This window comes from Lepus europaeus, chromosome 5 (genome assembly GCF_033115175.1).
Source record: "Lepus europaeus isolate LE1 chromosome 5, mLepTim1.pri, whole genome shotgun sequence".
NCBI lineage: Eukaryota > Metazoa > Chordata > Mammalia > Lagomorpha > Leporidae > Lepus > Lepus europaeus.
Genome location: NC_084831.1, coordinates 8,903,396 through 8,922,053, shown reverse-complemented (window position 1 = coordinate 8,922,053; position 18,658 = coordinate 8,903,396). Strand labels below are relative to the sequence as shown.

At 57.1% G+C, this 18,658-nt stretch overlaps 1 protein-coding gene across 1 annotated transcript; it reads right to left on the bottom strand.

Annotated features, from left to right (window-relative positions):
* Positions 1 to 2,035: 2,035 nt before the first annotated feature.
* Positions 2,036 to 15,053, bottom strand: LOC133761205 (PRAME family member 12-like). Its single transcript, XM_062193858.1, has 5 exons — positions 14,764 to 15,053; positions 13,812 to 14,390; positions 12,464 to 12,978; positions 6,503 to 6,742; positions 2,036 to 2,136 (listed from the first exon to the last, which is right to left on the bottom strand). Exons 1-5 carry the CDS (start codon positions 15,048 to 15,050, stop codon positions 2,036 to 2,038), a joined length of 1,722 nt encoding a protein of 573 aa, XP_062049842.1. The 5' UTR covers positions 15,051 to 15,053.
* Between the last annotated feature and the right edge of the window lie 3,605 nt (positions 15,054 to 18,658).

Sequence of the window (18,658 nt, the reverse complement as noted above, 5' to 3'; positions counted from 1 at the left end):
TCTGAAGCCCCCACGGTGCTTGGCTCTGCGCCTCTGGGTGGCCCTTGCTGAGCTGCGCTTGCTGGATGGAAGTGGGGGTGCCCTAACATGGATCCCCCAGTGCTCATTTCCCAGCCCTGGGGACCCCCTGGGAGGGCACCTCGTGCTCCCGGAGTGTGGCCCCTGGGCCCGTAGGGACAGAAAATGAGACAGGTGGAACTGCCTCCAGCTGTGGGCTCGTCCTGTGAGGCCCGCACTGCGGGGATGGTGGAGCAATGCGTTCTTCAACAAGAAGCATCCGAGACAAGTTTTGGTGAACACGTCCATTTATTTTCTTTTTTCTTTTTTTAATTTTTGACAGGCAGAGTGGACAGTGAGAGAGAGAGACAGAGAGAAAGGTCTTCCTTTGCCATTGGTTCACCCTCCAATGGCCGCCGCGGCCAGCGCACTGTGTTGATCCAAAGGCAGGAGCCAGGTGCTTCTCCTGGTCTCCCATGCGGGTGCAGGGCCCAAGCACTTGGGCCATCCTCCACTGCACTCCCGGGCCACAGCAGAGAGCTGGCCTGGAAGAGGGGCAACCGGGATAGAATCCGGCGCCCCAACCGGGACTAGAACCCGGTGTGCTGGCGCCGCAGGTAGCCTGTTGAGCCACGGCGCCGGCCCACATCCGTTTATTATCAACCAGGCACAAGCTTCTAAAGGGCAGGCAGAGGGCGTAGCTAGTTCAGGGCACAGCTAGTTCAGGGCACTGCTAGTTCAGGGCACAGCTAGTTCAGGGCACTGCCAATTCTATAGGATAAAGCCGATATTGGTGCCGTCATGCTTCTCCAATCAGCTTGAAAGTCACATAGCCCACGGAGCCTTCCAGGTGGTCCTTATGGGTCTGGGCCACTCCTGGGAGCTGTTTGCCTAGCTGACAATCACGAGGCCCCTCAACAGGAAGTGGGGGTGGGGGAAATGTGCCTGGGGCCCCTGCCGCCTGCCGGCACTCAGGTCACGTGGGGTCTCAGTGCGCTGAGTCCTCAACCAGGGTCTTTCTCAGGCGGCATGGTGTGCCACGCCCTCGTGACCTCCTGCGTGGGCAGGGCAGGCAGTCTCCCAGCCAGGGGCAGGATCACCCACATCCATCCAGTGCAATGTGGGGGAATGAGTGAATGAATGAATGATGTGGCCCAGCAGGTTGGCCCCGTGTCCCCGCCTGAGGTCAGCAGCCCCCTGCAAGGCCGGGCTCTCCCACTGCCTCGCCCAGTGACCTTGGCCTCAGTTCCTCCACTGTACCCGGGGGAGTCGAGCACCACATCACGGGGTTGTTGCAGGACTGCCTGGGAGCAGCTCCTGCATGCACGGGGACCCTGGAGAAGACACTGGAACCTCTGGAACCTCCCCTCCTCCCCTCGCAGCTCCGCCTGCTCCACCCCCCCCACACCTCTGCTCTTTCTCTTTGGAAGTCACTGCAGCTGCCCTGCTGAGGTCCTATCCCTCTCCTTGAGCCCTGGGTGCTGTGACAGGGAGATTTGCAAAGATTTGCTGCATTGGAAACCAGTGAGCCTGGTGTGCGGCCACTGGCCAGGGTCAGCAGGAGATGGCCCCAAGGAGGACGGAGCTTACCTGCTCCCCACTGCCCGGGTGTCCCCGAAGACAACGGATCCCCTGCCCCCAGTCCACACTTTCTCCTCTTTTCTCCCCCCCCCCCCCATCACCTCCCCCTGGTCATCCTCCAGCCCGTGGCCCAGCCAGGGTGGGTAAGTCCCACTGGGGAGGGGCTTAGAATGCACTGAGCCGCAGCCCCCTGTTCTGGTCTTGGTATAATAAGGCTGCTGGGGGTCTACTGTTGCCTGACCGCTGCGTTTCCTTTTCACTTGGTTCTGAAGATGCAAGCAGGGGCCCGGGGAAGGGTCTGGTACCACCACCCAGGTTAACAACATCACCCCTGTGTACCAGGCACGGGCTAGACCTGGGTTCCCCATGGAGTCCGCATGGGTGACTAAGCAGGGAGAGTCTTGCCCTCTGGAGCTGGCCGTCTAGAAGAAACAAGAGTGTGCATCGTGGCAAACAGTCATGCGTGGGTCCCGTGGAGGAAACCAGCAGAGTGGAAGATGGGAACAGGGGAGGTGGTCAGGGAGAGCTGCTTGGAGGAGGTGTCACTGACGCTGAGACCTGGAAGAGGAGAAGGAGCCAACAGAGAAATCAGGGACCAGGGGGTGGGCACAGGACAGCATTGCAGAGAGGAGAGGCCCCTGCCCATCTTCTCCCCCGCCGCCCCGCCCGCTCCAGCGGGACCAAGGCGGCCATTGCAGCCCCCCACCCCCCACCCCCGGGCAGCTCTCACTCCAGCCCCAGGGGAGAGAGGCTTCTCTGTGGTGTCCGAAGCCTTCAGTGTCCTGCCGTGCGAGGTGACAGCTCTTTGATTTATCTCCCTCCAGCACTCCTCCCAGGCAGCTCCCAGGCAGCCGCTCCAAGGGCCTGCACGCATCTTTATTCAGAACGAGCAGCCACCGGTGGGGAAAAGAATTTCTGAGAAACTCAAAGAGCTTGGCCAAGTCCGTGTCCGGCCGAGTGCAGTGGGAAAGAAAACAAAAGGAGCCCAGCCGCGCTGACCAGACCCTCTCCGAGACAGACCCGGTAAATAACAACACGGAAAATCAACTTGGAGCTCCTGCAAGACACTAAGCCCAACACCATGAACAAGTCTGTCCTGAGGTTTCTCCAGTGCATGCATCCCACGGGCTGCGTGCCCGGCCGCGAAGCACAACCGGACCTGCAGTCAGATCTGAGTTAAGCCAAAGGAAGTTTAAAAAATAATAATAACCAGGTTATAGAGAGAGCACTTGGCTAAAATCCTGAAGAGTCTACGACTCTCAGCTGTCTTTCTCTCTGACCTTGGAAATGGCTTTGCATTCCTTTTTATTTCCCGGCACAAACCTGGCAGGTAAAGGCTCAAGACCCCTTCTCTTCCTTTGCCTCTCTCAATAGCCTTGGTTTGTGCCTTCTCCCTGAATAGTTGCAAAAAAAAGGTCAAAGTGAGTACGCGAGTAGGCTGTCTCCATGCTAAGCAAAGGGGCAGGTGTCCGGTCCTCTGGTTAGGAGGCAGTGAGGATGCTGCCCCGTATCAGAGCGCCTGGGTTCAGCACCCAGCTCTGGCCCCCTGAGTCCAGCGTCCTGCTAATACAGACCCAGGGAGAAGCAGTGACGACCCATTGGACAGGGTCCCTGCCGCCCACAGGAGAGATCTGGGTTGTGTTCCTGGCTCCTGGCTTCCGCCCAGCCCAGCCCTGGCTGTTGTGGACATTTAGGGAGTGAGCCAGTGGCAGATGGAAGCTGTCTGTCTCTGTCTCTGTCTCTCCAAAAAAAAAAAAAAAGAGAGAGAGAGAGAGAGAGAGAACTTCTGATCAAAACACAATTCATGTCTCCCTTGCCTCAGGAAAAGACAAAGGAGAAAAAGTAGTACATTTTTTAAAAGTCCTTTTTTTTGCTGATGTTGTTTCTTTTTGCTGAGAAATCAGGGGTCTTCAGAGGTCGGAAAAGTTTTGGAAAAACACAGCAGGCAGGAGCCGCTCATTAAAGTCCGCGGAGTAGCTGCCTTCACCCCCGCCTGCAGGGAGGAACAAAGGACTGGAATTTCCAAGGAGGCTGAGCCCTTGGCTGGAACCTTAGCAAAGTAGGGCGCGCCTCTCCTCTAACAGACTTCATGTCAAAGAGGAAGCTGGCGCCGGCCCAGGCCAGGGGCCGAGTTCACAGAACAGTCCTCGCCCGGGAGCCCTCGCACCGCCCGGCGATGCTGGGGACGCGGGAGGAATACCCACCTATTGACGGAGACAGACAGCCAGACTGACGGAGAAGGAAAGATCTCCCATCCTCTCTGGTTCACTCTGCAAATGCAGACCCCAGACAGGGCAGGGCCAGGCTGAAGCCAGAAGCTGGGAACTCCATCCAGGTCTCCCACGTGGGTGGCAGGAGCCAACAGCTTGAGAGCCACCCCCGCTGCCTCCCAGGGCCTGTGGTAGCAGGACTCGGAGCCCGGGGTGGAACCCAGGCCACTGATGGCAGACGTAGTGTTTTTTTAAAAGGATTTATTTATTTGAAAGGCAGAGTTCCAGTGAGGCAGAGGGAGGGAGGGAGAGAGAGAGAGACAGAGAGAGACAGAGAGGTCTTCCATTTGCTGGTTCACTCCCCAGATGGCCACAACAGCCGGAGCTGGGCCAGGCTGAAGCCAAGATCTAGGACCTTCTTCCGGGTCTCCCACACGGATACAGGGGCCCAAGAACTTGGGCCATCCTCTGCTGCTTTCCCAGACACATTAGCAAGGAGTTGGACTGGAGGTGGAGCAGCCGGGACTTGAACCAGGAGCCACAGCACTCCAGTGGGGTGTGCAATGTTGGCTGCACTGCCCACTCTGATCGGCAGATGGCGCCAGAGTGCTGCACCGGGGCTGTTTCCTGCTCATTGGCACTTCCCACGGCCCCTCTGCTGGCTGCAGGGGCAGGGGCTGGGCCGGATCCTGGTTGAATGGCAGTCGCCACCCTGCAGAAGCTGAGCCCCGTGGTGCGCTCTGGTCCTGCCCCCCTTCCTGTGAGTGGGGACAGAGTGGAAGGCTGAAGGCCTAAGGAGTGTGGGCTTCCTGATAAATGGAAAAGAGAAGACACAGTTCCTGAGTTCCTGCTGCATGCCCGGTCCCTACGGAGCCCCCAGAAGTGCATCCCCCAACGGGCTCGGAGCAACCAGGCCCTGTGTTTTGTTGAAGGAGGAAACTACAGGCTGGCACTGTGGCACAGAGGCTAAAGCTGCCGCCTGCCAAGCCAGCATCCCATATGGCACTGGTTCAAGTCCCAGCAGCTCCACTTCCGATCCAGCTCCCTGGTAATGCACCTGGGAAAGCAGTGGAAGATGGCCCAGGTGCCTGGGCCCCTGCACCCACGATGAAGTTCTGGGCTCCTGACCTCAGCCTGGCCCAGCCCCAGCCATTGGGGGGGCATTTGGGGTGTGAACCAGCAGGTGGAAGACCTCTCTTCTTCTTCCCCTCTAACTCTGAAATGCAAGCATGTGCCGGTCATGTGACCCCCCCCCGAGTGGGGTGAGTGGCCTCATTGTGCCCCCAGATGGGGGGGGCGCTGTGCCCCGCGTGGTGAGGGACCCCCGCTGGGAGTGGGGCACGGTTTGCAGGACCGTCACCCGCACTGTGTGCAGGTTCGTTCATGCTTGCTTCCATTTTAGTTGGAACTAAAGCCTACTTTTGCCTTGTGTGTGGTCATCTGTAGTCCAGAAACTTCCTTCTTTCTCTTCCATTTGCTTTCCCAAGTGTAAAGCGGTGGGGGGGGGGGGTGGTAAATGGAGTGACGACAGCGACAAGACCACCACCCAAAGGCAAGCGAAGCAGTAACACCCTGCGGCACAGCCCGGCCTCGCTGCGGCTGAGAACCGGAGAACACGGCCCATAGGTGGCCCACACGTCCTGCATCCGTGCTCTGCTGGTGGGGCTCCCCAGGTCCAGGCGTCCGTGCTCTGTCACCAGGGTGATGACGAATAGAGAAGGGGCACCGCCCCCGCGTGCACAGATCAGAGGAGGGAGCAGGGAAAGCCGGTTACCAAGGAGGGGACTGCAGGGCGCGGGAGGGCGATGGGGCTTTAGGCACCAAGTCTGCCACCAGCCACTTTCTTAAAAGATTTCTTTTTATCTATTTGAAAGGCAGAGTGACAGAGAGGGAGGGAGAGAGAGATCGTCCATCTGCTGGTTCACTCCCCAAATGGCCACAACAGCCACGGCTGGGCCAGGGGAAGCCAGGAGCCCTGTCTGGGTCTCCCACATGGGTGGCAGGGACCCAAGTACTCTGGCCACCTTCTGATGCTTTCCCAGGCACCTTAGCAGGGAGCTGGATGGGAAGAAGAGCAGCCGGGACTCGAACCCATGCTCTGACCTGGGAGGCTGGCATCAGAAGCGGTGGCCTAGCCCGTAGCAGCATACGGCCAGCCCCTGCCACCATCCTTGAACCATCTACGCCAGTGGCTCCACTCCAGCACCCCCGCCTGGTCCCCCGTCGCCAGCCATCAATAACAGCACTTACAGTTCTGCCGGTTGCCCCTGGTTCGCATCTGAGCCAAATCCTCCCCCAGCGGGGAGAAACACTGCGCCCACATCGCACAGGACCCTGGGGAGTCAGAGCCGGGTCTGATCTCCCCATAGAGGACCTACAGGGCACTCGGTTTGGTACAGGGGCCACCTCCGGAGCAAGAAGGCTCAGGTGCGCGCGGCCGGCAGGCTGGCTTTCTCTGGCTGCACTGCCCACTTTCAGCCTCTGATTTGATTGACAGGAACCCCCCTCCTGGCCCAGAGGAGGACCCCTTGGCTTCTCTGTTTTCAGCCCATCTCCCCTCCACTGGTTGCGATGAGCACAGCCTGGTTATAGATCAAGCCGGGCGGGAGGCTCTCCAGCGCCACCTGGTGGACCCTAGTCATGTTCGAAGGCAAATCTGCAGTCCCCATCTCTGACCTTAATTGGAAACGGAAGAATTTCTAGAAAGAACCTACCAGGCTTGTTGGTACCCCGGGGCCGGTTCCTGAGCCCCTCGGGCTGCTGACGGTGACTTTCCCTGGGCAGATGCTCCAGAGCTCCAGAGGAGGGGAAGCGCGACGTTAGGCAGAGTCCCGGGACGACTTGTCCCCAGCTCGCAGCCAGGGCCGCGAAGGTGAGAAGCAGCAGGGAGAGACACGGAGGGCGGAGGGCGGGAGCGAGGCTGAGCTGCCTGCGGGGCTGCAGCCGGGGGTCCCCTGGGACGGAGGAAGCAGGGTCAGCGTTTCCCAGGAAAAGGCCAGGGCCCTGGACACTGGACTTCCCCAGGATGGGGACAGACAGAGGGACTGAGGTGGTCGCAAGGCTCGAGCCTCACAGCCGGTAGACTGAGGAGTACTAAGATCATGAAGGGGCGGGGCTGCAAGATTTTTTTTTTTTTTAATTTTTGACAGGCAGAGTGGACAGTGAGAGAGAGAGACAGAGAGAAAGGTCTTCCTTCTGTTGGTTCACACACACCCCCCACCCCCAAATGGCCGCTACGGCCAACGCGCTGCACCGATCCGAAGCCAGGAGCCAGGTGCTTCCTCCTGGTCTCCCATGGGATGCAGGGCCCAAGCACTTGGGCCATCCTCCACTGCCCTCCCGGGCCACAGCAGAGAGCTGGCCTGGAAGAGGAGCAACTGGGATAGAACCGACTGGGACTAGAACCCAGAGTGCTGGCGCTGCAGGTGGAGGATTAGCCTAGTGAGCCACGGCGCCAGCCAGGGGCTGCAATAGATTTAAAATGGCCAAATGGGGGCTGGCACTATCACATAGTGGGTAAAGCCACTGCCTGCAGTGCCGGCATCCCATATGGGTGCTGGTTAGAGTCCCGGCTGCTCCACTTCTGATCCGGCTCCCTGCTAATGAGCCTGGGGAAAGCAGCAGAAGATGACCCAAGTGCTTGGACCCCTGCACCCACATGGGAGAACCGGAAGAAGCTCCTGGCTCCCGGCTTCCAAACAGCTCAACTCTGGCCATTGCGGCCATTTGGGGAGTGAACCAGCAGATAGAAGACCGCTTTCTTTCTCTCTCTCTCTCTCTCTCTCTCTCTCTCTGCCTCTCTGTAACTCTGCCTTTCAACTAACTAACTAACTAAATAAATCTTTTTTAAAAAATGGCCAATGGGATTACTACACAGCGGCCCTGGGTGAAATAGACAGGGAGGAGCAAAATTGACTTTTTCTGTTTTGTAAAAAAATCATGTATTTATTTGAAAAGCAGAGTGACAGAGAGAGGGGGAGAGACAGAGGGGAGAGAGAGATCTTCCATCTGCTGGTTCACTCCTCAAATGGCCACAACAGCCAGGGATTGGGCCAGGCTGAAGCCAGGAACCTGGAAGTCCATCCGGGTCTCCCACATGGCTGGAAGGGGCCCAAATACCTGGACCACCATCCACTGCTTTCCCAGGTGCATTAGCAAGGATCTGGGTTGGAAGAGAAGCCCCTGGAACCTGCACCAGCCCCCGGGTGTGGAGTGCCTGCGTCACAGACAGCTTAACCTTCTGCGCCATAATGTGGGCCCAAATTGATCGACTTCTTAGCATGTGCCAGAACCTCCTACCCAACGGAATACTGGAAACTTGCTTAGAAGACTTTGTGGTCTATCCCAAACATGGGCGTCTCTGGAGAAATACAGAATCAGCCATTCTTATAACCATTAAAATGAGAATGGCGGCTTCTACCCCAAACCACAGTTTTTGTAACTGCCAGAATGCCCTACCCTTCTCCTACCTTTTATGCAAATTGAATGTTCTGGCTGGTGCCACGGCTCGCTTGGCTAATCCTCTGCCTGCAGTGCCAGCACCCCGGGTTCTAGTCCCAGTTGGGGCGCCGGCTTCTGTCCTGGTTGCTCCTCTTTCTGTCCAGCTCTCTGCTGTGGCCTGGGAGTGCAGTGGAGGATGGCCCAAGTGCTTGGGCCCTGCACCCTCATGGGAGACCAGGAGAAACACCTGGCTCCTGGCTTCGGATCAGTGCAGTGCGCCGGCTGCAGCGCGCCCGCTGCAGCGGCCATTGGGGGGTGAACCAACGGAAGGAAGACCTTTCTCTCTGTCTTTCTCTCTCACTGTCCACTCTGCCTGTCAAAAAATAATAATAATAATGACACAGTGATAGTACCCACTATGGATGAGATACAGCAGTGGGTACAAGAGTTTATCCTGTGAACCAAGTTGCAAACACACTGTTTAGGGGTCATCCAGAATGGGGTGACCTGTGTTAAAGACAAAGAACCATGACAAACCCCCACTCCAATGGGAGTTCAATGTTGGGGCCATTGCCCCCCTGAAGCCTGGCAGGCTGATCTTGTCCCACCACCCCCACCACCACCCTCACCACCAGCCCCCCCACCAGCCCCCTCACCCCCCACCAGCCCCCCCCACCCCCCACCATGGGGAGCTTCGGATGCTTCCCGTGTCTGGGCACAGCTCTGGGTGGGCAGAGGAGGCCTCTGAAGTGGCTTGGGCTCCCCAGTGAGTCCAGCTCTGCCGGCACCCAGCCAGCATCACCTGCACTCTTGCGGGAGGACCCAGGTTGCAGGAGAAATGGAAGAGGTGAACCACACTGGAAAAACCATCTTGCCAGAGCTGGTGTTGTGGCACCGCGGGCTGAGCCTCCATTTGCAATGCCAGCATCTCGTATCGGAGCGCTGCCTTGGGCGCGGCTGCCCTGCCTCTGAGCCAGCTCCCTGCTAAGCACCTAGGAAGCAGCAGAGGACGGCCCAGGTGCTGGGGCCTCTGCCACCCGTGTGAGACACCAGGCCCTGGCTTCAGCCTAACCTGGTTCCTGCTGTTGCGGCCATCTGGGGAGTGAACCAGCAGGTGACTTCATCGGGGACAACACATTGCCCGCTACCCTGCTGTGGGTGTGGGTGGCCCCCGAAGCACACCCCGCTGAGCCCCTTTGTGACACACCAGCCATCCCAGGTTGCTGCTCTCCTGGGTAGGGCATCTGTTCGGTGTCCAAGGAAATAATCTCTAAGTGCGTTAACCCTCGGGTGCCTGCATGAGTTTGCGATTCGCACCCGGTCCCTCTTCTTCCAGGACATGAGAGGGACACGCAGGTGGCGGCCCCACTCAGGGAGGTATAGGGGCTCCCCCGAGGGTGTGATGGATCTGCCAGGCTCAGGTTGCGCCTTGTCTGGAGGAAATCGCCCAGGGTGGAGGCGGGGAAGCTGGGGTTGGGATCTTCCGCGGGACCCCTGTGGATGGCCCAGGACAGGTGAAATCTGTGTGGGTTTTCTGGGTGGTGGGCGTGGAGCATTGCCTTTATCTGGACAAGGTTTAGAAAGCAAAAGGGGAGAGAGTGCAAAGGAGATAACAGAGACTCCCAACCCCGGCCTCCAGGCAAGGGAGGGACAGGGGGCCGCTGATGCCACCCCTCCCCCCACCCCCACCCCAGGGAGCAGGGGCTGCAGACGGGATCAGCTCAGGGGCTGTGACCCGAGGCGGGGCTGGAGAGCAGCTTTGACAGCCAGAAAGCCCCTGAGGCTGGAGGGTGATGCTGAAGAGAGACTAGCGTGGCTGACGTCACATGTCCCCGACGTCACGGCGGCTGCCACCGGGTGACGGCGTGCTTCAGGGTCAGGGCTCTTCCATGGCAGGCTGCTGCCCAGGCACATGTCAACCCAGCTACTCCCCACAGCCCGTGAGAGGATCATCTGAGCTTCTAGAACGTGTAGGCTGCTGCTTTTTCAGACCAGTGTTTTGTGAGTGGCCCCAAGAGACCACACCCAAAATCCAGGCAAAGTCACTCAGGCTAAAAATCTCAAAACAGAAAGTAAGTTGCTGTCTGACCTTCCAAGATGAGAGATAACAGCGCAAGCCAGACCAGTTTATTCCTGGTCTTAATCCTGACATTCTCTAATCCTTACAAGGAGTAACCAATCAAAGAATTTCTATCTCCCTGGTCCCGCCTTACAAAGAAAGACTTGGCAATGATGCGTCCACTCCCATTCTTTGTTTCTGCTTTCTTTCTTTTATTTTTTTTTTAAGATTTATTTTATTTGAAAGGCAGAGTTACAGAGAGTGGAAGGGCCAGAGAGAGGTCTTCCATCCACTGGTTCACTCCCCAGATGGCCACAATGGCTGGAGCTGAGCTGATCCGAAGCCAGGAGCCAGGAGCTTCTTCTGGGTCTCCCATGCAGGTGCAGGGGTCCAAGCACTTGGGCCCTCTTCTATGCTTTCCCAGGCCATAACAGAGAGCTAGTTCAGGAGTGAGGTAGCTGGGACTCAAACTGGTACCCATAAGGGATGACGGCACTGCAGGCGGCAGCTTTGCCCGCTATACCACAGCACCGGTCCATCTCTGCTTTTTTGTAAAACCAATCTCTGCTCAGCTCATCAGAACTCTTGCTCTGCTTAAGCAAATGTTGCCCAATTCCAGAATCACAAAGAAAGCCAAGTGGGGCGGGCGCTTGGCGCAGCGGTTAAGCTGATCCCCGAGATGCAGAGAGCATCATGCATTCATGCAGTGGAGCGCTTCAGTCCAACTTCCCGCTCGCTCGGCTCTTCGCCCGGATTCCTGCTAATGCAAACCTGGGAAGCAGCGAATGACAGCCCAAGCGGCTGGGTCCCTGGACTGAGTCCTGGGTCTCCCACGTGGGTGGCAGGAGCCCAGTTACTTGAGCCACCACCTGCTACCTCCCAGGTGCATTCGCAGGAAGCTGGATCGGAAGTAGAGCAGCCGGGACATGGATGCTGGCGTCCCAAGCAGTGGCTTCACCTGCTGTGTCGCAGCCCCCCCGTGCCCTGGAGGAACGCAGGACAGGCAGCACTGACCCCCACTTTGGGTCCCCAGCTCCCTCCCAGAAGCCAGAGTCAACAGTAAGTTCTGCCTTTCAAATAGATAAAAAAAGCTATTTGGGGGCTCATGTTTGCACAGAGGGTTAAGCCACCGCCTGCAATGCTGGCATCCCAAATTGGGCCCCTGCACCCATATGGGAGACTCAGATACCCAGATACTGTTCCTGCTTTCTGGTTTCGGCCTGACCCCAGCCTGTAATGGATACCTGTATCCCAATCTTTTTCTTCACTCTTTTAGCTCAGGAGAGAACTATTTGCCCATCTATTGGAAACAGGTGACCCATCAAAAGTTGGAAATCCTCCCCCCTACAAATGTGGCATCACAAACATGGAGGCCACACCCACTTCCTTCATGTCTCCTTTTGTCCCTACAAACCTTGCATTTGCCCTGGTTCCCTTGGAGAAACCTATGGTCCCCCAGAGCTTGAACATCCTCCATACAAGCCCTCCTGCTCCTGGGCATTAACCCTGAGAAGCCACCACGGGAGCAGGTGACAGACGCCTGGAGGGACAGAAATGGCATCGTTGCGATTGGATGCCAGACTTCCAGGGCCAAAGCTCACAGCCACCCTCAGCTCCCTGCTTTCTGTGAGGGGGTTTCATCAGGAAATCCAGGCCAATGAATCCTGGAGGTTACCAGACATGACACATTCAGGTTTGCTTTTTTGTTTATTATTTGACATTAAGGAAAAACGTAATTTTGAGAACCAAACAGAAAACAAAGTTAACCTACTTTACATTGAAAGACTAAAAAAACAAAAAAAACAAAAACCAAACATCTGACCACAGCTCTGGTCAGATGATCGCTCTCTGGCTTCCCTGAGGACTGCCCAGGCACAGCCAACGCCCGTGTCCGGCAGCCTGAGCCCCGCTCCAGAAGTGTCAGTCCGGACACCCACGCCCGAATGGCCCCTTGCAGTCCCGAGTCCACACAGCTGCCGCCCACCCCCCAGGCTGCTGGACCTCCTGCTTCGTGCCCGGCCCTTTCCTCTCTCACACTGAACCTGGAGTGTGCTCCCTTTAGGGAAGTTTCCACTTGCAAGTGCCCTGAAGCTTTTAATTTATGTCTCCAATTAGGCAGGCACAGGGCATTGGCATTGGTGGGGTGTATCCAGGCCGTACAATATACATTTGTTACAGTTCCGGCAGGGGAGGAGGGTCCTGAACACGACCCCCTGTGGCTCCCGAATTTCTCTCAGGATCCCCAGCAGATCCTGGCAAAGCTGGATAAACCTTGCCCGCTGAACCGTCCCCTGGGCGTTATAGCTCTCCAGGGGAGCGGGGTAATGCTCCTGCCTCAGATTGCTCAGGTTGCCGGTGTGCCGCATCAGCCCCGCCATCATCTCCATGGAGAATCTGTTCCCATAGAAACAAAAGGTGGTGAGCTGGGAGCAGCGGCTCAGGGCAGGCAGGAGGGCACTGAGCTGGGAGTCGGTGATCTCACAGTCCAGCAAGTCCAGGGTCTTCAGGGTGGCCGCCACGTTCTCCAGCAGCACTCGGAGGGACTCGGGACGGAGGCTGGTCAGCGGGACGCGGCTCAGGTACAGGTGTCTCAGCTCAAAGATGAACGGGCACTGGGACAAATGCAGGAGATCCACTTCTGAGAGGACGCAGTTGGTTATGGACAGAGCCTCCAAGGGGGCGCTCAGGCACCTGAGGACAGACCAAGTGTTAGCGCTGGGACAGGTGGTCCTGGGGGATGGTGTCAGGGTGGGAGACAGCTCGCTGGTCCCGGCCCCAAAGCCCAAGACCCCTCTGACATCCAAGCACGCCGACACCCAGAATGCTGGTCCTGCAGGTCAGCCCCCTTTAAGCTGAGTCTTTGGTCACTTGGGCCACTGGGTCAAGCTCAGGGAAGCCTCTACAGCTCCCTTTTGTCAAGGGTGGAGCAGGAGCAGAGTCTCACGCGACTGGGCCAGACCCAGCCAGGGGGAGACACGAATATGGGTCAAACCCCGGCAAGATCCAGCAGTAGCAATGTAGCTGCCAGCCCCAGACGGCTCACCCACACCCCTGGGTCAGCAAAGCATCTACCACGTTTCACAGCTATCAGCTCTCCAGCCCTGAATCAGGTACCTCTCCCATGATACTGACCCCTACCTGGAGCTCAGGGCCCTAGCCATAGGCCCCTCCCTGCTACACAGGGAAGAGGTGCACAGCTTACACTTTGAGGTGTGCAAATATGATGCACTTACTCCTCACACTTACCTACCTTCCAGTATCTTGGGCGTCCTAGGAGAACTCCCAGACACACCCTGGGATCAGACACCCCCAGGAGCTGGCTCCCTTCCTAGGACATACACCCCATGCTGTCCCCTCCTACCCCCTTATGCTCAGTGCTCCTGGGAGACCACGCATCAGGCACTGACATTCTACTGTGTGGCCTGGGTCCACGGCCGGTGGCTGGCACTCAGTGGATGCTCACTCACTCTGCTGGGGCCGAGGCTTTCCTGTGGTCTGCAGAGAGGGCCCGCCCTCGTCCTCACCTGAGCACCCGGTCCAGGCGGTCCTGCAGGAAGCTGACACCTCTCATATGGAGCCTGCGGAGCCGATGCAGCTTGAGAAACTGAGAGATGAAATGGGAGATGTACTCCTCCTGCTCCTCGGAGGAGCTGTCGGATACGCAGATGTGGGAGAGACACAGCTTCTGCAGGTTGCTCATCCGGCCCAGGTAAAAAGCGAACCTGGCCAAGGTGGAGAGATGCCAGGGGGAGCGCACATTCACTTCCTGGATGCAGCCCAGCTCCAGAGCGTCCAGGACCCTGTGGATGCTGTAGACGAAGGTCGCTTCAATCTTCAGCTTGTTACAGCACAGGTGCACCGTGTGCCGCCGCCTCTTCACCCACTGGAGCAGGTGCGCCAGGAACTCGTTGGGCATTATCTCGGTGAGGCAGAGGTTTGCTATCACCCTCACAGCGGATCTGGCCCTCAGCCTTGGGCCGTGCTGCACCGGCTGCATCCTACCCAGAGGGCCTGGAGAGCAGGCATAGTCCATGCCCCTGACACAGGCGCTCCAGAAGTCCCCATGAATGATCCGTAAATCCAGCGTCTGCAGTTTGCACATCCTACGGTGGAAAACACAGGGAGGACTCAGGTCTGGGCAAAGAGCGAACTTCCGAGCCGGGCACCCCACACCCCGCACAGCAGCTGCCCCGCCCTCCCGTCTCTTGTAATGCCTGCTTTTTCTTCCTCCCCGCTTCCCGTGGGCTCCTGCCTGGTCCCCGCTCTCTAGTACTTGGAAGTACCTCTGGGAAGAGCCAGGTGTGCGTTCCCTCTGCTCTCATTCGCTGCGACCAACCTAAGCTGCCCTGGGCAGCCCCTCCCAGGAGGAAGCTCAGGGTCAAGGCCTCTCTTGCTGCCTCCTTGGTACCCGGAGGCCACCCTGCAGCTGTCCCCGGCCCCAGCTGTCTCTTCCCTGGACTCCGGGGTCACTCTCACCTGGAGCCAGACCTCCGTGTGGGTCTCGTGTCCAGCCCGTCCAGCACGGCCTTCAGGATCTCCAGCTGTGGCTCCTTCATCAGGGCCCCCAGTGGGAGGGTGTCGAAGGGCCAGGCCCGCACCAGGGCCTTCAGCGTGTCCTTGAGTCTCGCGGTGAAGGCGTCCACGAAGAGAGGCGGGAACATCTGCCGGGGCAGCTGCTCCAGGGCTAGGATGGCCAGGGTCTCCTTCTGCAGCAGGCTCTTTTGTGCCAGATCCATGAGCGTGGGCGGCGACTTGGTGCTCATCCTGTCCTCACTGAGAACAGCCCTGGGGAGAGGCATCCAGTCAGGAGACGCTCAGGCAACCCCAGCCTGCTGGGGCCCAACGGGTGGCACTAGGGGCTGTGAGGGACCCCTGAGCACCCCCCACCCCGCCCCAGGTCTCCTCTGTGCCTCCTGGCCACAAGTCACACGCCAGCCCATTCGACACTGGGTGTATCTCACAAGCACTGAAGTGGGGATCAGGGGAACGATGGCCCCTCCGTCCCAACCACTGTGCCACTGAATTCTGGGTCCACTGAGAGTGAGGCCCAGGGAACTGGACTGCAAATCCCCACACCTGACCATCATTCAAGGCCCTAAAGCAATGGAAATGGTCGCGTCATGGGTCAGTAGACTCAGATGAAAGTTTTAATCTGTTCATTTGAAAGGCAGAGTGATGGACAGGAAGAGACTGGTTCACTCCCCAAATGCCCATGACAGCTGGCGTTGAGCCAGGCCAAAGCCGGGAGCCAGGAGCTCCACCCTGGCCAAGCGGGTCATAGCCATCATCTGCTGGCCCCCAGGTGTGTCAGCAGGAGCCGGCATTGGAAGCAGAGGGAGGACATGGACATCCCAAGCTGTGGCTTAACCTGCTGCACCAGCAGTCCCAGCAGTTACCTGGGAAATTTAAATTATTTTCAAACTTGAAATTAAAAGCTAAATGTTTTAATAACATACAACTAGTGCTGTTATTATCAAGCAAATATCAACATTGGGCTGCGAGAAGTATGAAGAAACAAGTTAACAGGACACTTTCAAAGGATGTAATTACTCTTCAGAAACGGAATTCAGAAAATACCCGTGGCGGGCACCATCGTGGCACAGCAGGCTGGGACGCCAACATACCAGACGGGTAGCCGTTCAAGTCTGGCTGCCCCACTTACCATAGAATCAGATAACTCAGATTAAAAATGGGCGGGACCAGGTGGGCGGATTAAGCCTCCACGTGGGCCACCCTTATCCCATGGGCCACCCTTATCCCATCAGGGTGCCTCCACCTGACAACTTCCTGTTTCTGTGCCTGGGAAGCAACAGGTAACGAGTCAAATACCTGGGTTCCTGCCAAGCCTGGCTCCTGGTTTCTCTTGTGTGGCCCTGGCTGTTGTGGGCATTTCGGGAGTAGACTAGCCAATAGGAGATCTCCCCCACTGCCACCCGCCCCACCCGCTTCACTCCTGTCTTTCAAATTACAAAATCTGTGTTAAAATTTTTCAATGGGTAAATGATGGGAACTGACATTTCTTGGAAAGAACTGCAAATCAACCATGGGTAGAAAATCGGCATAGCAGTAAAGACCTCACCTGAGACACCCACACCCCATTTGGAGTTTGAGGGCTCTAGTCCGGCTAATGGGAAACTCGTGTCGCTGGGTGTCTGCCCCCACACTGAAGCCCCAGATTAAGACCCTGGCTTCTGACTCTGGCTTGGCTGCTGCTGGCATCAGGGGGAGTAGTAACCCAGCGGGTGGGAACTCTCTGCTTCAAAAATGAAATAATTACCAGGCCAAGATATGGAAAAAGCCCAGGTGAGAAAGAATCCCTGAGGATTTCGGGAGAAAGCTATAGTCTTAACGTTTAAATCTCTGAAAAGGAGTTAATCTTCCAATGGAGACTCGCTGAAGACAGGCCTGGTGGGGGCTGGGCAGTGAACTCCAGACATGCCATCAATATCAGCAGAGGAATGGATAAGTAACTGCAGTGCCATAGAGCCACCGCCTGCAGTGCCGGCTCCCCCATACAGGCTCCGGTTCAAATCCAGGCTGCTCCACTTCCGATCCAGCACCCTGCTAAGGCGACTGGGAAAGCAGCCCAAGTGTTTGGGCCCCCGCACCCACGTGAGAGACCCAGATGAAGCTCCTGGCTTCAGCCTGGTCATTAGGGCCAGCTGAGGAATGAACCAGAGGATGGAAAATCTCGCGCTCTAACTCTGCTTTTTTTTTTTTTTTTTTTTTTTTTGACAGGCAGAGTGGACAGTGAGAGAGAGAGACAGAGAAAGGTCTTCCTTTTTGCCTCTGGTTCACCCTCCAATGGCCGCTGCGGCCGGCACATCGTGCTAATCCGAAGCCAGGAGCCAGGTGCTTCTCTTGGTCTCCCATGCGGGTGCAGGGCCCAAGGATTTGGGCCATCCTCCACTGCCTTCCCAGGCCATAGCAGAGAGCTGGCCTGGAAGAGGGGCAACCGGGACAGAATCCGGCGCCCCAACCGGGACTAGAACCCTGTGTGCCGGCGCCGCAAGGCAGAGGATTAGCCTGTTAAGCCACGGCACCGGCCTCTAACTCTGCTTTTCAAATAAATAAATCATCCTTCCCCGCCCCCCCCCCCAAAAAAAAAGTGAAATCTTGTTGTTTGGAGCAAAATGGATAGAACTAGGACATTAGGAAGTAACATAAGCCAGACACAGAAAGAAATTCTATGTTCTCTCTAGTATGTGGAAGCTTTAAGAGTCCTTCTGACTGTAGCCATTACCAGAGGCTGGGAGGGGTGAGGGAGGCAGCAGAGAGCGGAGCAAGTCGGGGTGTCCCACAGCACAGTGGGGGCGCCTCTAGCTCAGAACAAACGACCCTGTGTTTGAGAACCAAAGATCTCCACATGCAGAGATAAATGGAGAAAAATGCGAACGACCCTGCTCTGGTCTGTGCACCACTGAATCAGCGCACACTGCCCCGTCCATGGGCCCGCTTACCACAAGTTAGCCACAACCAACGTCTAAGAATCAAAAGGAGGGGCTGGCGTTGTCAGGAAGCCGGTCAGGCCGCCACCTACAATGCCGGCATCCCAGCCTCCCATCAAGCTCCCTGCGAGTGAGCCTGGGAGAACAGCGGTAGACGGCACAAGTGCTTTGGCCCCTGCCACCCATGTGGGAGCCTGGGGCAGAGTTCCCGGCTCCTGGCTTCAGCCTGGCCCAGCCCCAGTTGCTGTGGCCATTTGGGAAGTGAACCAGCAGATGGAAGATCTGCTTCTTTGTCTCTCCCTCTCGTCACCCTGCCTTTCAGATAAATGAACAAGCCTTTAAAAAAAAAATTTTTTTTTAAAGTAAAATCACATGATTGCAACTTGTCTATGCCATAGGACGTCCTACTCTCCATATCCCTAGGCCCCAAATTTCTGACACATGTGAAAATAAATAGAATTCTTGAGGATTTTCAAGAAAAGTTAAAGTCAAACACAAGTTTAAAACTCTTTGAAAAGGAAAAAGATAGAGGGTTCTACATACCGTCTGGTGCTGTCTGGTGTTGTCTCGCCCCGGAGGCTGAGGGGAGGCCTGGTGTGGTTCCTCGTGGAGGCCGGAGACTCACTGGCTCTAGGAAGGCTGGCAGGGCATCGGAGCTCTGGAGGGAGAAGGCTGCCACTCTGGGATCCAAGGCTGTGAGTCTGGCCTTTCCCTCCCCAGGGGGCTTTTATTGGTTTCTGTAATCACATTTGCCCCCTCCCATCGCCAACAGCCAATCAGAAGTGACTCTGATTAAACTCCTGACCCCCGCCCAGTGGAGCTGATTGGGTCTCTACTTTCTCTGGGTTGACTGTGTCAGTTGTTCAGACCAGAACCGGGAAGAATTAGGGGCGGGGTGGAAGTCGCTGGTCCAGCCCACAAGC

Bases quoted from the DNA above. Each gene is read 5' to 3' on its own strand.
- LOC133761205 (XM_062193858.1), bottom strand. From the start codon at position 15,050: ATGAGCACCAAGTCGCCGCCCACGCTCATGGATCTGGCACAAAAGAGC. The intron at 14,391-14,763 runs GTGAGAGTGACC...TTTCCACCGTAG, and splicing joins ACACGGAGGTCTGGCTCCAG to GATGTGCAAACTGCAGACGC. The intron at 2,137-6,502 runs GTAGGTTCTTTC...CTCCTCTTCCAG, and splicing joins CCGGGGTACCAACAAGCCTG to GTCTCAGCGTCAGTGACACC.